This window comes from Mus caroli, unplaced genomic scaffold (genome assembly GCF_978045245.1).
Source record: "Mus caroli unplaced genomic scaffold, Mus_caroli_1 scaffold_11, whole genome shotgun sequence".
NCBI classification, from domain to species: domain Eukaryota; kingdom Metazoa; phylum Chordata; class Mammalia; order Rodentia; family Muridae; genus Mus; species Mus caroli.
In genome coordinates this window covers 43,628,363-43,650,231 of record NW_028227266.1, presented here as the reverse complement: position 1 = coordinate 43,650,231, position 21,869 = coordinate 43,628,363, and the positions used below count along the sequence as shown (strand labels likewise).

General features: G+C 47.5%; 1 protein-coding gene across 1 annotated transcript in view; it reads right to left on the bottom strand.

The window, feature by feature from the left end:
- Positions 1-12,945: 12,945 nt before the first annotated feature.
- The window catches only part of Dscaml1 (DS cell adhesion molecule like 1), a 323,179-nt gene continuing 314,255 nt past the window's right edge, over positions 12,946-21,869 (bottom strand). Inside the window, exons 25-33 of the mRNA XM_021171656.3 lie at positions 21,569-21,757; positions 20,644-20,931; positions 18,967-19,122; positions 16,668-16,698; positions 16,352-16,470; positions 15,945-16,097; positions 14,809-15,003; positions 13,823-14,134; positions 12,946-13,475 (exon numbers count right to left, since the gene is read on the bottom strand). Of these exons, the coding sequence (XP_021027315.1) occupies positions 13,000-13,475; positions 13,823-14,134; positions 14,809-15,003; positions 15,945-16,097; positions 16,352-16,470; positions 16,668-16,698; positions 18,967-19,122; positions 20,644-20,931; positions 21,569-21,757 (1,919 nt within the window). The 3' untranslated portion in view covers positions 12,946-12,999. The remainder of the gene's footprint in view (positions 13,476-13,822; positions 14,135-14,808; positions 15,004-15,944; positions 16,098-16,351; positions 16,471-16,667; positions 16,699-18,966; positions 19,123-20,643; positions 20,932-21,568; positions 21,758-21,869) is intronic.

Below are 21,869 nucleotides of genomic sequence, written 5' to 3'. Positions count from 1 at the left end.
TCTGGCCTCCAACCACAGGGAGGCCTGACTGAGGACAGCCTGGGTGATTAAGCCTGAGATGGGACAGCATCATTGCAGTCACAAAGTCAGCTCAGCACTAGGCCTCCTGCTGGGAGCTTTCCTGTCCCCAACCCTAGCAGCTTAGTCACTGAAGGACACTGATGTCTTGTCAAGAACTGGACTGGGGTAGGTAGTGTGCCTGGGGCTGTGTGGAGCTGTCCCAGTTCTTTGACCCAGTTCAGGTAAAACTAGTCCCATTTAAAAAGAAAAGCCTGGGGTGGGAGTGGTCAGCCTCCTTTGTGTGTGTGTGTGTGGGGCTCTTGCTCTCTGGTGTAGAGTGGAGGGCACTGGAGGCACATTTGAGTATGTTCACCGAGGACAGACCTGACCACTCTCGGGAAATAGTAAGAATTAAGAGTGAAGGGAAGGCCCAGCGAGATGGCTCAGAGAGTAAAGGTGCTTGCTGTAGAAACCTGGCCTCCTGAGTTTAGTCCCTGGAACCCACGTGAAGGTGGAAGGAGAGAAGTGGTTTCCCAAACTTGTCCCTCTGACCTCCGTACATACACCATGGAGTGCACCCCCACCCCACCCCAGAAAGCAAGAATAAGGGAGTGTGGGTCAGTGGTTCCCACTTTATCCTCTTGACATCTGTTTTCCATGTGTGAGTAGGCTTCACAACTGTGCCTGTCATACACAGTGGCTGCCTGGAGTGAAGGAGCCCTCGGAATAGCATTTGGCAAATGGTAACTGTGCAGGGAGTTCTTGGAGTCATCATCGCCCTTGCCAGGAAGTCAAGAACTTGGAGATTCTGTGTCTTTCAACAGCAGAAGTCAGTAGATGTTTCTCCAGTCGGAGACCTGTGTCTGGCTCCCTGGAAGCCTCCTAGGCTTCACAGATCCTGCCCCCTAGGCTCCTGCTTCCTGGGACTGGGCAGGGATCCACTGTAGTTACACTACATCTGTCTATACGACCCGTCCATTCTGAGCTATGTAGGTCTCTGCATTCTGCTTCCTGGTAACCAGATCCAATAGGATTGGCTTGATGATAGCCACTCCCTTGTCAACCTTCGAAGCCCATTGGCACTGGGGAGGGGAGGGAGTGGAGGTCAGGGTCTCTAGTCTTATCTCCTGGAGGGTGTCAGAGCCCGAGAGATCTGTGTCTCTCACTTGGGAGCAGTGTGGCATTCACACAGAGTGCCTGCCTGTGGTAGGCAGGGGCTTTGCAGGTGACGGGCTGTGACTTCTCTGATGCTGAACCCAGATTAAACACAACTCAGAGCTTGTATGGGAACTCTGTGCGTCATCCAGGTATTGATGGATATGGAACAGCCACTGCAGCATCAGACCTGGCACAGCACAGTCCACCTTGGCCAGCCAGGAGGGACGGTTATAGAGAATGGCTCAGCCATGTGGATTCACTGTTTCCCACACCCTACCCATGTTTACCTCTCTAGTCACCACAGTGAACATATATATGTCTGACTCTTAAGCCCTTCATGTCACAGCTGCAACAGAAAAAATGCGACCATCCTCTGTACTTGGGGAGTTTACCAGCTAAAAACACTCTGAAGACAATATGTTTTAATTATCTTATGAAAAAAACACCTTACAGGAATAAGTTAAAGAGGAAGGCTTTGTTTTGGCTCACAGTTTTAAGGGCTCGCAGCCTCTGGTTGTCTTAGCTGCATGAACTAGGGCAGAACATTATGGTGGAAGAGTTTCTTTTTCTTGTGGTAGACAGGAAGCAGAATGGAGCTATAGCACAGAGCCAGGTCAAAGCGTGGCTTCCAATGACATCCCCAGTGACCCACTTCCTTCAGATTCCACCTTCCAGAGCTCTGCCCCCATCCACTAACGGATCAAACCATTCACTAGGTCAGAGCCCTCCTGATCCAATTGCTTCTGAAAACAGATGCACTGCGTACTTCCCTACGAGCCTCTTAGGCTAGGTAAGCTGACAAGGTCAACCACCATCACCCTGTATGTAGGTTGTGTTCATGTGAGAACAGAATGAGACTTGTTTTGTGGGGACAATCTAGTCCTGGTAGAAGGGGCGATTTTGTTGGCAGAGCTGTCTGCTGGTGGTGCCTGTTGGACTCACTCCATTTTCTGTTGCTATATAACAAAATGCCAAAACTGAGTAATTTATAAGTGGCCTTTATTCATAGCTATGGAAGCTGAAACGTCCAAAAGAGTACAGAGGCGGCATCTGCTCAGCCTGAAGAGACTCTTCTGGCTATATGATAACATGACGGAAGGCGTGGTGAGGGACAGAGAAGCGTGTTAGCTTGGGTTCCTTCTTCTTTTTTTAAAGATTTATTTATTTATTTAATGTATATAAGTACACTGTAGCTGTACAGATGGTTGTGAGCCATCATGTGGTTGCTGGGAATTGAACTCAGGCCCTCGCTCCGGCCCCGCTTGCTCTAGCCCGAAGATTTATTTATCGTTATATGTAAGTACACTGTAGCTGTCTTCAGACACTCCAGAAGAGGGAGTCAGATCTCACTACAGATGGCTGTGAGCCATCATGTGGTTGCTGGGATTTGAACTCAGGACCTTTGGAAGAGTAGTCAGTGCTCTTAACCACTGAGCCATCTCTCCAGGGTTTTTTTTATACAGCTACTAATGTCATCGAGCTGTCCCATCCTCATGGCCCCAGCTCTCCTGGTTTGCCTTGTTCACTCGACACAGTTAAGAGTCATCTGAGAGGAGAAGCTTCTGTTGAAGAATTGCATGGGCCAGACTTGCCTGTGGGAATGTTTGTGGAGGAGCTTTCTGATCGTTAATTGATGAATGAGGGCCCAGCTCATTGTGGGCAGGGTCATCCCTAGGCAGGTGGTCCTGGGCTATCTGGGCCAACAAGCAGCGTTCCCCCATGATTTCTGCTTTGAGTTCCTTCCTTGATGTTTTTTTTTCTTAATTGATTATTTGGGAATCTCACATCACACAACCTAATGCACTCCTAGTCTTTCTATGTCCACCCCAAACATCCCCCAAAAGGAAAAAGCAAGTCTATTTTGTGTTGTCCACATACTCACAGGAGCGTGGTCAAATTCATAGTGGCCAGTCCTCTCCAGGGAGGATGAGTCTTTTGCCCCCTGCATCATCTATACCAGAAGCCACCAACTGAGAGCGTACTATGGCCAGCAAGGGGCGGGGCCAACTCTTCCACTAGGGGTGGGGCTAACTCTCCCATGAGGGGCGGAGTCAGCTCTCACTTGCCCACAGACATTAACAAGACTTAAAGTGACCACCCAGACCATGGATATCTTCCTCATGGGCTTCGATGGTAACATGGATCTCAGACATCAGCAGGACCCCTGACTGTATCAGGGCCATCCATCCACTCGAGGCTTTTTGCAGCTGCATGGGCTACAGGCCTCACATGCTGCTTACATCAGGATCCCCACACCCCAAGCCTCTAGGCAGCAAAGGCATCCATCAGCAGCACAGACTGCATACATCTACATTGATCTCAGGCTTCATTGCGTCCTGGGGCAGCAGCATGGACTGCAGACGTCAACATGACCTCTGGTGGCTTCCGGGGCCGTGGTGGTTCTTCGAAGAAGTCCAGTCAAGAAAGTGAACCTTCGTTACTTCCTGTCTCCAGTTGCGCCTCTCCCCATAGTGCACACACCGATCCATTTTTCTGTCTTTCCCACCTCTCCGTCACATATTTGTTTATTGTAGCGCTTGGGTGTTTCAGCCTGCCCTAGTCTGAGGGGCTGGGATGGACCCTTGATGTCTTTCAGCAATGGACTATGAGCTGGAAGTATAAGCCAAATAATGCCTTTCCTCCCTTGAGTTGCCCTTGATCAGAGTGTTTAAATCACACCAATAGAAAAAAATAACATGGCACCATCTAAACACTCCCCAAAGACTCCAAATATTGTCAGTATATAACTCTGGAGACTACTAAATGTTTGCCATGAGAATTTCAAGGGACACATTGATGCTATGAAAGGAGGTGCATACCTGAAGGTTGGCCCTTGCTCATTGCAGAAGGACTTCAAGATTTCCATGGAAGCCTAGATGTGGTGATCCTGAATGCCTGTTTGAACCCTGAGATCTTTTAGTTATAAGAGACTAAAACCAAGCATGGATCATCTCGAGAACAGCACATAACTGGCAGCTGTCCTCTCCCCGTCATGGCTGCTACTGGCCAGGAGAAGTAGATTCTGGGAGGAAAGATAGGGGCCTTCCTCAGGGCTGGACCACCTCTGGTCCTCCCATCCTGCTGTCCTACTGTCCAAAGATGCTCTCTGTTCAGCTCACCAGTAGCTCTTCCCCAAGTCTTCCCCTGGCCTGTGGTCTAGTCTTTATACCAGAGGATGGATACCTGGACGTGGGCTACTGATAGATGAGAGCCAAGTTCCTCTTTGTCTCTGTCACAGGTTAGGATGATATACTAAGCTGCTGCAAAGATAAACTCCAAAACCCCAGTGATTTAACACATTAATTATTTACTTCTTGCTCTCATGAAATCCAGACAGTGTTGGTGGGACAGAAGGACCTCTGCTCTGAGGCATGTTGAAATGAATGACTCTTACTGGCCCATAGGGAGTGGGCACTATTAGGAGGTGTGGCCTTCTTGGAGTAGCTGTGGCTTCATTGGAGGAAGTTTGTCACTGGGGGGTGGGCTTTAAGATTTCAGGAGCTCAAGCCAGGCTCAGTGTCTCTCTTCCTGCTGTCTCAGATGCAGAACTCTCAGCCCCTTCTCTAGCACCATGTCTGCCTGCATCCTGCCATGCTTCCCACCTTGGTGATAATAGACTGAATCTCTGAATCTGTAAGTCAGTCCCAGTTAAATGTTTTCTTGATAAGAATTGCTGTGGTCATGGTGTCTCTTCACAGCAATAAAAACCCTTACTAAGACAGGGCCAGAGGCTTTTTGGTCTTTGTTAAGTGACCCTTAATCTCTCTTTGGGCATTGGCATCCAGCTGGGGATGAAAGAGTGACTAGGAAGATGTTTATGGGCTAGGCATGAAGGTAGCATGCCTCGCTTCTGCCACACTTCACTGGTCAACACAGTCTTGTGGACCCAACTAGAAGTCAAAGGGGCCCGGACCTGTAGGCAGGTGTAGAGCAGGCACTTCTTTTTTTTTTTTTTTTTTTTTTTTTAAATATTTTTTATTACATATTTTCCTCAATTACATTTCCAATGCTATCCCAAGAGTCCCCCATACCGCCCCCCCCACTTCCCTACCCACCCATTCCCATTCTTTTGGCCCTGGCATTCCCCTATATTGGGGCATATAAAGTTTGCAAGTCCAATGGGCCTCTCTTTCCAGTGATGGCCGACTAGGCCATCTTTCGATACATATGCAGCTAGAGACAAGAGCTCCGGGGTACTGGTTAGTTCATCATGTTGTTCCAACTATAGGGTTGCAGATCCCTTTAGCTCCTTGGGTACTTTCTCTAGCTTCTCCATTGGGAGCCCTGTGATACATCCAATAGCTGACTGTGAGCATCCACTCCTGTGTTTGCTAGGCCCCGAGCAGGCACTTCTTTTTTTTTTTTATTTTTTTTTATTTTTAATATTTTTATTACATATTTTCCTCAATTACATTTCCAATGCTATCCCAAAAGTCCCCCATAGCGCCCCCCACTTCCCTACCCACCCATTCCCATTCTTTTGGCCCTGGCATTCCCCTATATTGGGGCATATAAAGTTTGCAAGTCCAATGGGCCTCTCTTTCCATTGATGGCCGACTAGGCCATCTTTCGATACATATGCAGCTAGAGACAAGAGCTCCGGGGTTCTGGTTAGTACATCATGTTGTTCCAACAATAGGGTTGCAGATCCCTTTAGCTCCTTGGGTACTTTCTCTAGCTTCTCCATTGGGAGCCCTGTGATACATCCAATAGCTGACTGTGAACATCCACTCCTGTGTTTGCTAGGCCCCGGCATCGTCTCACAAGAGACAGCTATATTTGGGTCCTTTCAGCAAAATCTTGCTAGTGTATGCAATGGTGTCAGCGTTTAGAAGCTGATTATGGGATGGATCCCTGGATACGGCAGTCTCTAAATGGTCCATCCTTTCATCACAGCTACGAACTTTGTCTCTGTAATTCCTTCCCTGGGTGTTTTGTTCCCAATTCTAAGAAGGTGCACAGTGTCCACACTTTGGTCTTCATTCTTCTTGAGTTTCATGCGTTTATCAAATTGTATCTTATATCTTGGGTATCCTAAGTTTTGGGCTAATATCCACTTATCAGTGAATACATATTGTGTGAGTTCTTTTGTGATTGTGTTACTTCACTCAAGATGATGCCCTCCAGGTCCATCCATTTGGCTAGGAATTTCATAAATTCATTCTTTTTAATAGCTGAGTAGTACTCCATTGTGTAAATGTACCATAATTTCTGTATCCATTCCTCTGTTGAGGGACATCTGGGTTCTTTCCAGCTTCTGGCTATTATAAATAGGGCTGCTATGAACATAGTGGAGCATGTGTCCTTTTTACCGGTTGGGACATCTTCTGGATATATGCCCAGGAGAGGTATTGCTGGATCCTCCGGTAGTACTATGTCCAATTTTCTGAGGAACCGCCAGACTGATTTCCAGAGTGGTTGTACAAGCTTGCAATCCCACCAACAATGGAGGAGTGTTCCTCTTTCTCCACATCCTCGCCAGCATCTGCTGTCACCTGAATTTTTGATCTTAGCCATTCTGACTGGTGTGAGGTGGAATCTCAGGGTTGTTTTGATTGAGCAGGCACTTCTTAATCACATTGACCAATTCCCCTCCTCCACCTCTTCCTCTTCCTCTTCCTCCTCTTCCTCCTCCTCCCCTTCTTCCCTTCCTTCTTTTCCTCTTCATCTTCCTCCTTCTCTTTCTCCTTTTCTTTCTCCTTTTCTTCTTAAGACAAGGTCTCTGTAGCATATGCTAGCCTACATAGTTGAAGATGACCCTAAATGGAGTCTCCCATAGTCTTCTCCCAAGAGCTAGGCTTAGGGACATGCTCCCTTGCCCTGTGCCCAGCTGTTTCTGCCAATTAGCATCATTGAGGGCAGGGAGAGAAGCACAGGGCCTTTGTGCTTCTGATGCCTACCTTAATATCATTTGAAGCACTCAAGGCATTTGGTTTATGAATAAATCCTTGGGCTAGCAAGATGGTTCAGTTGGTAAAGACACTCGCTGCCAAGCCTGATCATTTAAGATCAATCCCCAGAACCTACATAATGGAAAGAGAAAACCAATTCCTGAAAGTTGTTCTTTGACCTTCACATTAACACACACACACATACACACACACACACACACACACACACACGTTTAAAAATTTGTAAAAAAAAAACATTTGGATGTCATTTTGTTCATTAAAAATACAGATGTTGAGTGTTGAAGGAGGTTTCCAGTGTACTCAAAGTAGCTCCCACATATATAATGACAGTGTCAGGAAATTTGATGCCCTCTTTTGGCCTCTGTGGGCACAAAGCATGAAAGTGATAGATATAAAAACATGCATATACATTTTTAAAAAGTCTTAAAAATAAAGATGTTCTTGAAGGTATGGCTCAGTACTAGGATGCTCGCTTAGCCCTGTGATAGGAACAAGACAAGTCACAATGGATTTCATCAATGGTCCTTATTAAGCTAGGTGTGGGTGGCTCATGTCTGTAATCCTAGTACTCAGGATACTGGAGTGGAGAATCACCATGAGTTCAAGGCCAGTTTGGACTGCTCATGAGGTCCAGGGTAGCTGGGAATATAAAATGAGATCCAGTCTAAAGCAATCAATCAATCAATCAATCAATCAATCAATCAAACAAACAAACAACTCCTAATCACTTAAACAACTTAACACCACCACCAAACATGCCTAGTGGAAAGCTTGTCAGTGTCTCAAAAAGTGAGCTGCACCATTGCTTTATAACTCAGAAAATCTTCTGGTCATAAACTCAAGAGAACTGAAAGCAGGAATCCAGATATTTAAACACCCACATTCCTAGCAGAGTGCTTCCTGACATCAGTGTGAGCATCCACCGATGAGAGATGAACAAAGCATGGTGCATGCACACAATGGGGTACTTCTCACTCTCAAGTAGGAATACAGTTCTGATATAAGTCACAGCAGGGATGGTGAGGTGGCTCAGTGGTTGAAAACGCCTGCCACTAAGCCTGAGAAACTAAGTTCAACTGTTGGGATTCACATGGTAGAAGGAGAGAATTAACTACGGTAAGTTGTCCCCTGATCGCCATTTGCACACCCTGGCACATGCATGAACACGCACGCGTGTGTACACACACACACACACACTTTTTTGTTTTTGTTTTTGTTTTTTGAGACAGGGTTTCTCTGTGTAGCCCTGGGTGTCCTGGCACTCACTTTGTAGACCAGGCTGGCCTCGAACTCAGAAATCCGCCTGCCTCTGCCTCCCGAGTGCTGGGATTAAAGGCATGAGCCACCACGCCCGGCTTCACACACACTTAATAAATAATAAATGTAAAAAAATCATGTTGCCATCAATTTTTCATCTTTTCTTTCCAAAATATTCAGGTATGGTGGCTCATACCTGTAATCCCAGCAGTTGGGAGCATGGGGGCTTCAGAGCCAGTCTGGGCTACATGTAGAGAGAGCCTGTCTCAAACAAACAAACAAACAAACAAACAAACAAAAACATAGACACAAAAGATGCATGAGCCAGGTGTGGTGTGTGCACACCTGATTTTCAGGCACTTGGCAGGTAAAGGCAAAAGGATTGCCACAGTTCTAGGACAGCCTATTCAAGTCAACCAGGACTACATAGAAATACCAGTCTCAAAAAGCCAACCAACAAACCAACAAATCAACCAACAAATGTACCAAGAACCAACCAATGAACCAATCAACCAACCAGCCAGCTAGCCAGCTAATCAATCAATCAATCAACAAAACAACCATCCATCCATCCATCCATCCATCCATCCATCCATCCATCCATCCATCCATCCATCCATCCATCCATCCACCTAACAAAACAACCAACCAGCCAGCCAGCCAGCCAGCCAACCAACCAACCAACCAGTTACCAAACAAAACACTTAAAACCAAGTAAAAACATAACAATAATGAAGCTTGAAGATGTTATTCTATATGAAATAAACTAGATATGAAATGACAGATATCGAATGACTGCACTCACATGAGGTCACCAAAATAGCCAAATCCATAGAGAAAATAGAATGTTCTAGAAATGAAGAGGGACAGTTGCATAGTTAAGTGAATGTACTTAATGCTCCTCAAATGGACATTTTAAAATACTTCAAGTGGAAAGTTTCATGGCGTGTATTTTTACCATAATAAAAGTACAAATGCCTCACCAAATTCTGACAAGTCCTGATTAGACTGAGTTGGTGAGATTCTGGCCTCTGCAGTTGTTAGCCAGCTCTCCCAGAGCATCTGTTGTGCAGCTACATCAAGATCACCAGTTTAGCTCTGGCTGTTGGCAGATGGAGAGTCAAGGGGTGGTCTCTTTGTTAGCCTTCTGGAAGGAGCTTCCCAAACTTTCATGTGTGTATGTACCATGACCCTGGCATGTTGCTAAGATGAAACTTCTGAGATGGTCAGTGGCTTAAGGTGAGGAGTTTCATTTCTTGTAAGTCTCTAGTGAGGATGATGCTGTTGTCTTTGGACCACATTTTGAAGATCAAGGCACTCAAGGTGGCTCCGTCTGCAGGGGACAAAGGAGATATCTAGAAAGGACGATTGATTCAGGTCTTCATTTTGCTTCACTTTGCTGAAGATAAATGGCAAATAGGGTTTTGAGGGATCTGGGTGTGTTTCTAACAGGCAGCCTTGCATTAACTAAGGAACATGGTGTATCTCAACATTAGTAGCAAGTAAAATAGTCTGGGTTTTGTATGAACGTGATTCCTCTTCCTCCTCCTCTTCCTCTCTTCTTCTTCCTCTCCATTTCTTCTTCCTCCTCTTGTTTTCATCCTCTTCCTCCTTTTCCTCAACCTCCTTTTTTGTCTTCCTCTCCATTTCTTCGTCCTCTACTTCTCTTCCTTTTCTTTGCCCTCTTTCTCCTTTCCCTTTTCCTCTCTCCATCTTCTCCATTTCTCCTTCCTCCTCCTCTTCCCTGCCTTCTGATTGATGACAGGACCTCAAATTTACTATGTAGTCAAGGGTGATCTTAAACTCCGGATCCTCTTGTCCCACCTCCGGAGTGCTGGCCTTACAGGCATGCACTGTCACATCTAGTCTATGGGGTGCTGCAGTTTGACCCTGGTCTTCATGTACACTAGGAATGTCACTGGTAAATTGAGTTACACTCCAGCCTGGCCTATCTGAATTTCTAGACCTTGTGCATCTTACTAAGGGGGAAAACCAGTGGAGCAGGCATTTAATTGTCTCCTGTTTGGCTCTCAGTTGCCTCTCTCATTCTTTCTTTACCTCTATCATCCTCCTCAGGGCCGAGGAGCCTCCCAGGCCATCTTTCCCCTTCCACCATGTCTGTATCTCCCCAGAGAGGTGTGCAGTGCTCCCCATCTCATGCAGCCTGCATCAAGGCTCATCTGACCGGACAGCTCTGTATCCACTGCTAACTGAAACTCAGACTCTAATCTATGGAACATCAGGTAGTGTGACTCAAGGCCAAGGAAGCAGACTCTTAAGAGCTAATGAGTCACTGTGATTTCTTCCTGATATTCTAAACTTGGAAGAGCTTCTTAATCCCTGGAATCCCTGGCTTTCTTGTCTCTCAGATGGAAATCCTGACACTGCCTCCTAAATCAGCAATGAGGTTAATGATACAATGTGATGAATGCACTCTACTTAGATCCTGCCCCTCCTCCAGCCTCCAACCATAGTGATCCACAGTCGTTCTCATGACAATGTCCCCTTCGCAGCTCCTAGGAAGGTTCTAGGAGTTAGTTATTTCTGCTTGTATTCTGCTGGAGTGAGGTATGACTCATACCTGCTTCCTAGTGTTCATCGAGCAGGGACGTGTGTGTGTGTGTGTGTGTGTGTGTGTGTGTGTGTGTGTGTGTGTGTGTGTCCCCACTATGTTCATTCTAGACAGAGCTTCTTGGTTTGATTGTTGTGCCTGCAGTTCCATACATGACCTGCAGATGGTGCTCATAGCTACGGGAGATGTCAGGTTCTGAACTGGCACCAGGGCCTTGTCTTTCAACACACAGTTTCTCTGGGGTCTGTTCTGGGTGTGGGGGCTGAAATGGGCTCCTGAACTGTGGTTGTTCATATCAATTCCTGAACATCCCACATATACCAGGTAGGGTCTCCCTGTGGCCCAGGCTGCTAAGTGTGACCTGCTCCCATGCTACACTCTCCTCCTTTTCCCTCTGTGTCACCTGTTGGTCTCTGTATTAGTCTTCTGTTATCTTCAGAAAGAACAAGTCTCAGACCCACGTTCCTTCCAGACCCACAGCCCCGTCTTCCTAGGGCAGATGGCAGTGTAGGAGCATGCATGCTTCTAATCCACTGCTGGCCTACAGCTCACTGCCGTTCTCCCTCTTCTGCTGCCCCAAACCTTTGTGGCTACTGTATACCCAAATCCTACATTTCATATGTGTCTGTGTCCCTGGTATTTGAGCTGCCAATTCCTTCCAAAGCTGGTGTGGCACTGTTGACTCTCTGGTCTGATTCTCCTGGGTATGCTCATCTTCCCTGCCTTTGAGCCCTTTTTACCCTCTGACCCCCCGTGATCTCTCCCTTCCCTGTGATCATACCTTGCCCTATGTTAGCCCAGAGCTTTGGGTGCCAGTGGGATTCCCGAGAAGTATACAATGTATACTTATCTGTACTTTTATGTAACTGTGCTAGTGGTAAGTTACAATGTATACTTATCTGTACTTTTATGTAACTGTGCTAGTGGTACGTTACAATGTATACTTATCTGTACTTTTATGTAACTGTGCTAGTGGTAAGTTACAATGTATACTTATCTGTACTTTTATGTAACTGTGCTAGTGGTAAGTTACAATGTATACTTATCTGTACTTTTATGTAACTGTGCTAGTGGTAACTTACAATGTATACTTATCTGTACTTTTATGTAACTGTGCTAGTGGTAAGTTACAATGTATACTTATATCTGTACTTTTTATGTAACTGTGTCAGTGGTTCACACAGCTGCACCTACTCTCCTAGAAGCTCTGGCTTTCTTGGAAGAGAAGCCAGGGGCCTCCGGTTGTCTGCTCTGGACTTTCTAGCACACATTGGAGATTGCCTGATTTTCATGGGCTATACGTTCCTTCCATTTGCAGACAAAAAAAAAAAAAAAACCGGCTCAGAGGGGTTTAGGTACTTGCTCAAAGCCACGGAGCTGGTCTGCTCTTAGAACCCAGCACGGATCTGAGAACAAAAGATATTGCTCAATGGCTGCACCCTAGCTAACTGAAAGCCTTTAAAAGAGTTTCCAGCGTGGAGTCAGAGCCCGGGCCTGGTACAGAGGTCTCTCCACCCTCCCCACTGGCCCTTGCCAAATGGGAAAAAAGCCACCACGTAGAAACATAACCTTTATTGCACACGGCGCTGGGTCTTTTTTCATAGAAAAAGGTATTAGCACGTAAGCATCTGCAAATTGAAGCAACTCCCGCTTTTCTTGGAACAGTAAAATCGCATGCAGTGTCTCTGAGTTGGGATTTTGGTCTTTGTCAAAATCACCTAGTTGGGAGGAAGGGGGGTGAGGAGGGCAGAAAAATTGCTGTCTTTGTGCCTCTGTCTCAAAAGAAGGTGAGAGAAATATATAGATATATAGATTGTCGCTGCGTCCCACTCTGCCTATATATGTATATATCTCTCCACGCGTGTTTTGTGGGGTGGAGGATTTGACTTGTTTTGTGCCCTGGCTTCATGGAGAAGAAGAAAATAGTTTCATTTGTACAAAAGAGTCCTATGTACAAGTGTTCATGACTGGGGATTTCTTTTTGACGTCTTTTTTTTTTTTTGTCTGTGAGCTTAATATAAATAATTCAGCCACGTTGGTGTGCGGGGGCTGGAGGTGCAGAGGTCCCAGTGTGGAGCCCTTCTCCATTTGTCGGCCATCCTACACCAGGGTGTAAGATTTGGAATAGGCGCCAGCCCCCTGTTTCTGAGAACGCCCTACCCCTGGGGTGCTCATTTCGAGTAGTGAGTCCCTGGAGCCCCCCATTTTGGTGTGTGGGCCTCCGGCCCGTGGAGGTTCAGTGCTGGGGGCCGGAGGGGCAGCACTAGGGGCAGCAGAGGGCTCACTTGGAGTAGGACCAGGTGCTGGGGGGGCCGTGCCAGCTGGGGGGGCTGGCATGGCCAGAGTCCTCTGAGGTAAGGTGGCCGTGGCGGTGGCAGCAGTGGCCCCTGGATGGGGGAGGCCCAAGGGCTTGCTGGCAGGGTCCAGAGTGAGGTGCCGGGCCTGGGTATGGTAGGCTCGAGTCAGGTTCCTCATGGAGGCCTCTCGGGGTGGGACCACAGGGCAGGGCTCCCTCCCATCTGCCTTTCGGAAGAAGGCCTCAGACTTGGTATACAGTGGCAGGTTGCAGTAGTCACCTGAAATCACAGAGGCAGAAGATATCAGTACCAGAAGCCTGGGAACACGGTCATTTGATCCCTGTCCACTGTCACCATTAAGGGGATGACCATTATGTAATAAGCCCTTCCAATGTGTCAGTCACAGGAGATAGTATATCATCTGCATTATACAAATAAGAAAGGTAAGTTCAGAGAGGTGAAGTGACTTGTTTGAAACCATAGAAATATGAAGAAGTTGAGCCAGAACATGTTCTGAGCTATTCTCAAGTCCCCACTCTTGCATTATTGTGAAGGAACTGGGGGTTGGGGTGGGTATGAAGGTAATATCTAGATAGAGCTGGGGGGAGGAGGGGCAGAGCACTCACTCTTGTTGGCTCGATGAGGGATGGGCACAGCCACGTTCTTGCCCCTGTCAGCATCCTGCGGCTTGGGTGGAGAGGCCGTGAAGCGGCAGATACCAGGCTCTGAGGGTGTGCTCATAGATGTCATACTGTCGGCGTTCTCGTTGGTGCCCGTGGTCATCTGGTCCGAGGAGCTGTCCGAGATGAAGCATTCTGTGATTTCAAACTTGGCGTGCTGCAGCTGCTCCTCCAGCTTGGCGTGCTCGTAGGCCCGGGCCAGCTCCTCATAGGTGGAGGAAGCGCTCTCTGTGGATACCATGCTGTTCCTTCCTTTGTCTGGGGACACAGAGGGGATGTCATTGAGGGGAGAGAAGGATATAGTGTGGGAGTGGCCCCATCTCTAGTTCAAGCAGTCATTTGAAAGCCTGGCCACGAGAGCAACAGGCTTGAAGCTGCCGTTCTCCCTGGGGAGGGTGGCAATGATGTCTTTTCTTTTTTTCTTTTTTGGTTTTTTGAGACAGGGTTTCTCTGTATAGCCCTGGCTGTCCTGGAACTCACTTTGTAGACCAGGCTGGCCTCGAACTCAGAAATACACCTGCCTCTGCCTCCCAAGTGCTGGGATTAAAGGCGTGTGCCACCACGCCCGGCTTTTGTTTGTTTATTTGTTTTTGGCAATGATGTCATAAGTGAGATAAGTGATATCATTGGCTAATGAAGAGCAGAATATATTTTTCAGCCTCAAAAATAAGCAACCAACCCCTGGAATTTCAGCTTTCTTTAACAAATGTCCAGTGCACCATTTTTTTCTAATTATTCTTTTTGGATCAAAAAAGAATCCTTGACCCCTTCCCAACCCCAGCCACACAGTGTCAGTAGCTAGCTGGGAAGGAAAATGGTATAGATGTTGGACAATAGGCTGGTTAGAAAGGAACTGGAAAAACTAGAGGCGGACAATCAATGAGGGGACCTGGGGCAGGATGGATGGGATTCAGGCAGGTCCCTAAACACACCTGTGTCTTGGGATAGACTAGCGCTGTAGCTGTCACTCTCAGTGACGGTGACACCATGCTGGGAGCCCACAGTGCGCCAGTCAGAAGTGAGGGTTCGGGCAGGGGTGGAGGCCTGGCACTTGGTCAAGGTCCACTGGCTTGAGTACCGGTTCCGGGTGCTGTGGGCTGATTTCACGTTCTTCCTGGACACTGGATCTACACAGAGAGAGGCAAGAGATAGCACCCTACAACCGTGGGCACCTAGGCACGGGCAGCTGGCTCTTAGCACAAAGAGCAGTGTGGAGTAACGGTGGAGGCAGAAGTGCTCACAGGCTCCCCTGGGAATATTGGCCATGCATCTTTTCTGACCATGTGATTTGCTCCATGGAAGAGTGACAGAAAAACTGTAGGAGCAGTGGGTGGCATCCTGAACACCCCACAAGGTTCCTCCCACGTGGGAAAGAATAAAACGCTCTGTTCTGCTGTGTCATCACTGTCATTGCCTGTGTCCTTGATGTCTGAAGTCACTGCCTGCCACAGAAGGCCCTCGTAGAGCATGAAGACCCAACCCTTGACCAAAATTTCTAAGGTAACTGAGAGCCTGAGAGAGAGATAGGGTTAGCAACAGCCAAGGTCATTTATAACTAGAACATCTGTGGTCAAGGTCTCCAGACTCTTAACTCCAGATCATGTCCCTTTCCATTGAATGCTCTCTCTCCACTTCTGTGTCAAAATGCATGCTTTCGGATGTGTTCATGTGTGTTCATGTAAGTGCATGTGTGTGTTCTTGTGTGGAAGCCAGAGGTTGATGTTGGCTGTCTTCCAGCTGCCTGGGCTTTTGAGATAGGGTCCCTCCCTAAAACTGGAGCTCATCAATTTGGCTAGGCTGGCTGGCCAGTGAGCTCTAGGGATGTGCCTCCATCTGGATCCCCAGAGCTGGTGTTACAAATGAGTTTCTGGCTTTTTATATGGATGATGAGGATTCAAACCAAAGTCACCAGGCTTTTGCAGATGTGCTTTTAGTGACTGAGGCAGCTCTCCAGCCTACCTACTCTTCCTCATTTCTTCATTTCCTTCTTTTTAAAAACTTTTAAAAATCAACTCTACCCCATGAAGAGTAAAAAAACCCTCCCCAACTCTTTGGCATTGATGCATACTGGTTCCTGGCCGGATGTCAGACATGTCGATGAGGGGTCCCGTGCTCTGGATGAGGGCTGGATGGTGCAAAGAGACACCAGTACAGAAGCTCTGTGGGTTGACAGCTTGGCTGAACTCAGCATCAGTTACTGGGATGGTGGCTTTGTCATCTCCTAGAGGGAGAAAGATAAACACCTGATGTCCTCCTCAAATTTGTGTATGTCTTCATCCAGTGCTGAGTTTCAGAGAGGCCAGAGGCTCTCTCCATTGGAAGAAGAGGAAAGCTGGCCCTTGAGAAGAGTTGTAGTGAATTCCTGGCCTGCTGAGTGGTGGGTGCTGTAGCTAGATCCTGGGCACAGCCATGGGGCTCACAGTTGTCCTCCATGGGCTGTGGCCTGGGGAAACACACCTAGAGCAGGTCACTCACCCAGCTGCTTGATGCCCTCCTTGTCCTCAATGAGCAGCTGGACCCTTGGGATGTCGATGTGGAGCCGTGGACCCTGGGGAGGTCCTTTCACAGGGGTGTCGAAGCTTCGGTTGTTCTTGCTGTGGAAGAAGGAAGGAAGTGGGTGGCTCAGGAGCCAAAGAAAGTTGGGGTGAGGGCCTCTGAAGATCAAAGAGAGAATTGATCAACATCCCTTCTGGTGGCTCCAGTATAAGGGGAGCAGGAGGAGAAGGAGGAAGGGGACGGTGGGGGGGTCGGGTGGGGGGGAGCAAAGAGAAAGCATCTAAGTGACTCCTACCTTATCAACATTTCTGCCAAACTCTTTGCATCTGCAAAACAGTAAAGAGAGGTAACTGGGTGAAAATGGAGTTTGAGCAGGAAGTGCCACATGGATGAAGTGGGGACACTGTCTAGAATGGCAATGGTCTAAAGAGTGGAAGGAGCAAGATAAAGCCCACGGAACAGCAATGGTTTCCAGTTTGCTGTTGCCTTAGGTCTGGCTGCTTTTTCCTTAGTTGTTTGTTTTGTTCCATCCAACAGAGGCTTGTCCTAAAGAAGAGGGGGCATCCCCAGTGCTCTGTCTACTCCATGAATCAGCTGTGATTTAACAAGATGCTATGGCATGCTGGATCCTGAGCCTTCCCCTTGGGGCAAGGGGAGAGCGTCGGATGAGACTGAGGTGGTTAGTGAGAAGCACGGGATGGATGACTGAGCTCTCACACCAGCCAAGAGACTTTCCTCTAGAGCAGTGGTTTCCAACCGTCCTAATGCTGCAACCCTCTAATATCCCAACCATAAAGTTATTTTCTTGCCACTTTATAAATGTAATTTTGATACTATCATGTATTGTGATGTAAATATCTGATGTGTGACCCCCAAAGAGGTCGTGATTCACAGGTTGAGAACTGTTGTTCTAGGATATCTGTGCTCTGAAGTCCACAAATAGATTTGAGAGTCCATGCAATATTTTCAAGGAGCCTTGAATCTCACTGGGACTCTTTGGTGATGATACTGGGAGGTGAGGCAAAGGGTCTATCTAAAGTATTAGAGCCCAGTAGCCGAGAGTGACTTGTCAGACTGGAGATGGTGCCATGCCTGCATCTAACCACTCATCTACTTAAATATCCACCAACTGCTCACCCATCTATCAAAATATCCATCCATCCACCCATCCACCTATCATCCATCTATCCATCCATCTACCCATTATCCATTCACCCACCCATCCATCATCCATCTATCTATCCATCCATTCATCCATCCATCCACCTATCCACTGATACAACTAACAGTGAATCCAACTATTTTTTCGAGTCAGTCTCATGAATTCCAGGCTGGTCTGCTGGCCTCAAACTTGAATTCCCTGTGTAGCAAAGGATAATTTCTAGTTTCTGGTTCTCATACACTAACTTCCCAAGACCTAGTTTACTGGTATATTCTGTCATGCCTAGCTTATACAGTGCTGAGAATCAAACCCTAGGATACATGCATGCTAGGCAAACACTTCCAACTGATCCATATGCCCATGCCTCCCATCTAACTATTTAATCATCTGCCCAAACAACACTCCAACTATTGACTCATCTATGCAACAGTGCATTCAATATTCAACCATCCATCTTTCCACTTTTATATCCAACTATCCATACCACTATGTGACCACCCATTCAACCATTCCTATAATCATCCCACAACCCGATTATTCTTTTAACAAAATATATGAATGGCTATATCACGAATCAAATTGTTACCTGTTATCCATCAAAACACCCATTCTCCCATCCACTTAACACACTCAACTATTTATGTATCCAAACCTTCACCAAACCATCCATCTCTCCATTCTTGTATTTATACTATTTATCAACCACATAGTCAATCATCCATTTAAACATCCAATCATCATCTAACTATGTAAGCACTCATTTGTCCAGGTATTCACTGAATGATCCATTCTTCCATCCTCTTCGGTCCTGAAGGCCATGGAGAGGTTAGTAATTCCCTCTTCTGTGCTACTATTGTCCCCTAGCCTCTCACAGTGAATTCTGTAAGTATATGTCTTGCCCCTTCTTCATCTCTGCAACTCTACCATTCAACAGTATCTACTTTGCATCAGACTCCAAACATTTGAGTGAGCAAACATGAAGTAGCTAGTAGATTCTGGGTGTATCAAGGAACATGTGAGTCGTTTACACCAGACTATGATGTTAAGTGTTTAAAGAGAGAAGTATTCAAATTATTCCACATTTGACACAACATGGAAACCTCCTGGCCAGGAGTTGAACAAGGCCCTAGAGAGATGTATTTGTCAACGAATATGTAAGTATTTGCATATGTTATAATCAATATGGCGTTACCAGTGTGGACCTGTATAAATGTCAGCTCTAGTTGGTGCAGGCACAAAATACTGGGGACACAGAAGAGGAGAAACTATGAATAACTAAGGAGACTTAAGAAGGTGTGAGTGGCAGGTATTCCTTTCAGGGGACACAGGCTCCGTCTCTTGCCCAGGAAGTTCTGTGGTCCACCGAAGGGTGGCCAGTGTGGCTGGGAGTCACCACCCTCTCTCCCTGAATGCTGGTAGAAAAGTCCCCCACCTCGGAGCCTCTTCAGCCTTTTCTCCTTCCTCTTCTTTCGTACAACAAAGAGCAGCGCCACCCCGAGGGTGGCCAGGATGACTGGGCAGCCGATGGTGAAGAGCTTCTTCACATCATCGCCTTCTCCTTGAGCAGACTTGATGGGTGGGATGGTGCCTGGGGGCGGGGCGGGGCAGAGAAGAGAACCAGGGGATGCTCTGAGCTCACAGAATCCCATGGGTGGGGAAGCCTGCTGATGACTTCTGTTGTCCTTGGTCTCCAACCCCCACCTCCCAGTGCAGAGCTGTAACCCTCCCCCCTGCTCCCCTAAACTTTGGTTCCGTCAGGACAGTCATGAGCAGTTACATAGCTTTTATGCTATATTAATGACTTTCTGGTTCTGTTTTAGAATTTTCCTGATCTCTCTCAGGGTTATTTTTCTGCCTGGTCAGGTTTTATGTTTAATCCTTGAGTGGGGATTGATGGATTACATTCTCACATCTGGCTGGGCATGGGAGGAACAAAGCGAGGTGAAGTCATGTGGGGGAATCCTGCAATCTCTCCCACTGATGGAGAATTGTTCCTTTGTCATGCCCCCACCCTGTCCTTTTCACTCCCACCACAAGCAGCATTTTCTGTCTCTGGTGCCTGCAGGAAGGCAAAGATAGACTCTACTAATATAAACCGCTGCCAAAACCCGATCCTTGCCTGTTTCCCAAGCTGTGTTTAAGAATCATCTTCTCCATGAAGACTTTCTCGTTGAGGCCTATCTCCTAAGACTGTTTCCTAAGGGTGTAGGTGGACTTAATTTAGCTTGTGACAATTGGACCCTAAGAGCTTAGCTTTCTTTTTCTCCAATGCATCTCTGTCTTTGTCTTTTTCTCTCTGTCTCTGTCTTTCTCTCTGCCTCTGTTTCTCTGTCTCTGTCTCTGTCTGTCTGTCTGTCTGTCTGTCTCTCTCTCTCTCATGTGTGTGAAGCATCTCTATGAGGTAGACAGCAGTTAGGTGCTCACAAAATAGCCATGTTCTTGCTATATTTCCCAGACATCCTTGCAGTTAGATTAGGGTCACATGATTAGTTGGAACAACAGAGGGTGAAAAACAAGTGATAATTTTTTTCTTAGCTAGAGCAAAGCCCTGGGTTTGGTCCCCAACACACACACACACACACACACACACACACACACACAAAGAAGTGATAAAAACTAGCCCCTTCGAGGCAGTTAAGAACTGATGAGCCTTTTATCTTGGGGAAAGGGCCATGTTCAAGATGACATAGCTAAAAGGTGATTGCCAATCAGCTCTCTCAGGACTTTCTCCGAACAAGAAAAGATTCTTCCCTGCGTGGAGCAACCAGGCTCTTAGTCTTTGTGACCGCAGAACAGGCTGTTTATCTTGACTAATACACTCGGCTAGCCAAGTCATCCGGGAGCAGGACCTCAGTTCCATCTCGGCTTACCTCACCCTCTCCATCTCCCTGAAGCAATGCACACCAAAAACTGCATCTTGTTTAAAGACTTCCACCTGCCTGTCAAGATTGACCGCCAGTACATCTGCCCACTTAGCCACCTGCTACCAATCGGATGGCCCCTCTGTCTCACTCCTTAGCCCTCTACCCTGGGTTTATTCCTGTCTGCTTCTATTTGTCCCTCTCTCCAGATACCTGGGGGGCTGTCCCACCCCACCCTCTCCACTCACTGCCATCGTAGTCCAGGGTGGCAAACTGGGCAGTCTCATTGCCACAGCCGGCGCTGTTGCAAGCCCTCATGCGTAGCTCATACCACGTAGCCTCTCGAAGTTCTGTCAGAAACACCTCTGTGGAGCTGTTGGCTCGGACGCCCTGCCAGGCCCAGGTCCCCTTGGGCCGGTACTCCAGGACAATGGCTGTGATGGGACAACCTCCATTGTTCCAGCCCTGCAGGTTAAGCCGAGCATGTGTGGAGTTGATGTGGGTGAAGAGGTGTTGGTCTTTGCTGAAGGAAGGCTCTGGGAGACCAGAAGGAGGAGGAAAGATGTTAGGGTGTCCTAGAAGGAAGGACAGGGTCCTTCATCTATCTGGGAAGGCTTTTCCTGGGGCAGCTGGGACTATTGTGGGGGTGCTGCAGGAGTGGAGAGGCAAGAGGAGGAAAGGCCCGACTGCAGGGGTCCAGCAGTGAAGGGTGAGTGGTGGAAGAAAGGAAGGAAGGATGCCAACTCTCTGACCCTCCTAGTAGTAGGACCTTTGAGTTAATTAATTAGTTAGTTAATTTTTGTCAAGGTCTTAGATTAGACTGGCTTCTAACTCTCTATGCTGTCAAAGATGACTGAATTTTCTGATTCCCTCACTTCCACCTCTGAGTGCCAGGATTAAAGTTTTGTGGTTATGGGGTTTGAAGGTGGCCATGCATAGTAGCCACTTTCCCACCCCCTCCCAGTCCAGATCACTTTTGCCTGGTGATGAGCATATCCCAAGATGCTTTAGTGATAGGAACAAGGCTGAGTCTCCCCCCTCTAGCCCCGTAAGCACTTGGCTCCTCTTTTCCCACGATAGCCACATGTCTGTTCCCGCTGACGTCACGTTTGCCACCCCACCCACCTCCCACCTGAGCCCCGCTCTTTATTGCCACCCCCGACCCGGCCTCACCCCGCCCATGGGTCTTGGCCTCGATGATCTCGCTGATGCGCCCAGAGCCCACACTGTTCTTGGCCGCTAGCTTCACCTTGTACCATGTGCCACACTTGAGGCTGTCTAGCTTGAAGGAGCGCTCGCTGGAGCTGATGAACACATCCTTCCACTCCTCGCTGTTGTCCACAGAGTATTGCAACACGAAGCCTGCAGGAGGGGTTGGCTCAAGTGGGGCAAAGCAGAGAAGACCAGGGCAGGAGAGACCCAGCCTCGACTCCAGCAGAGGCCATAGGCATATGCAAATGAGATTCAAAGCAGG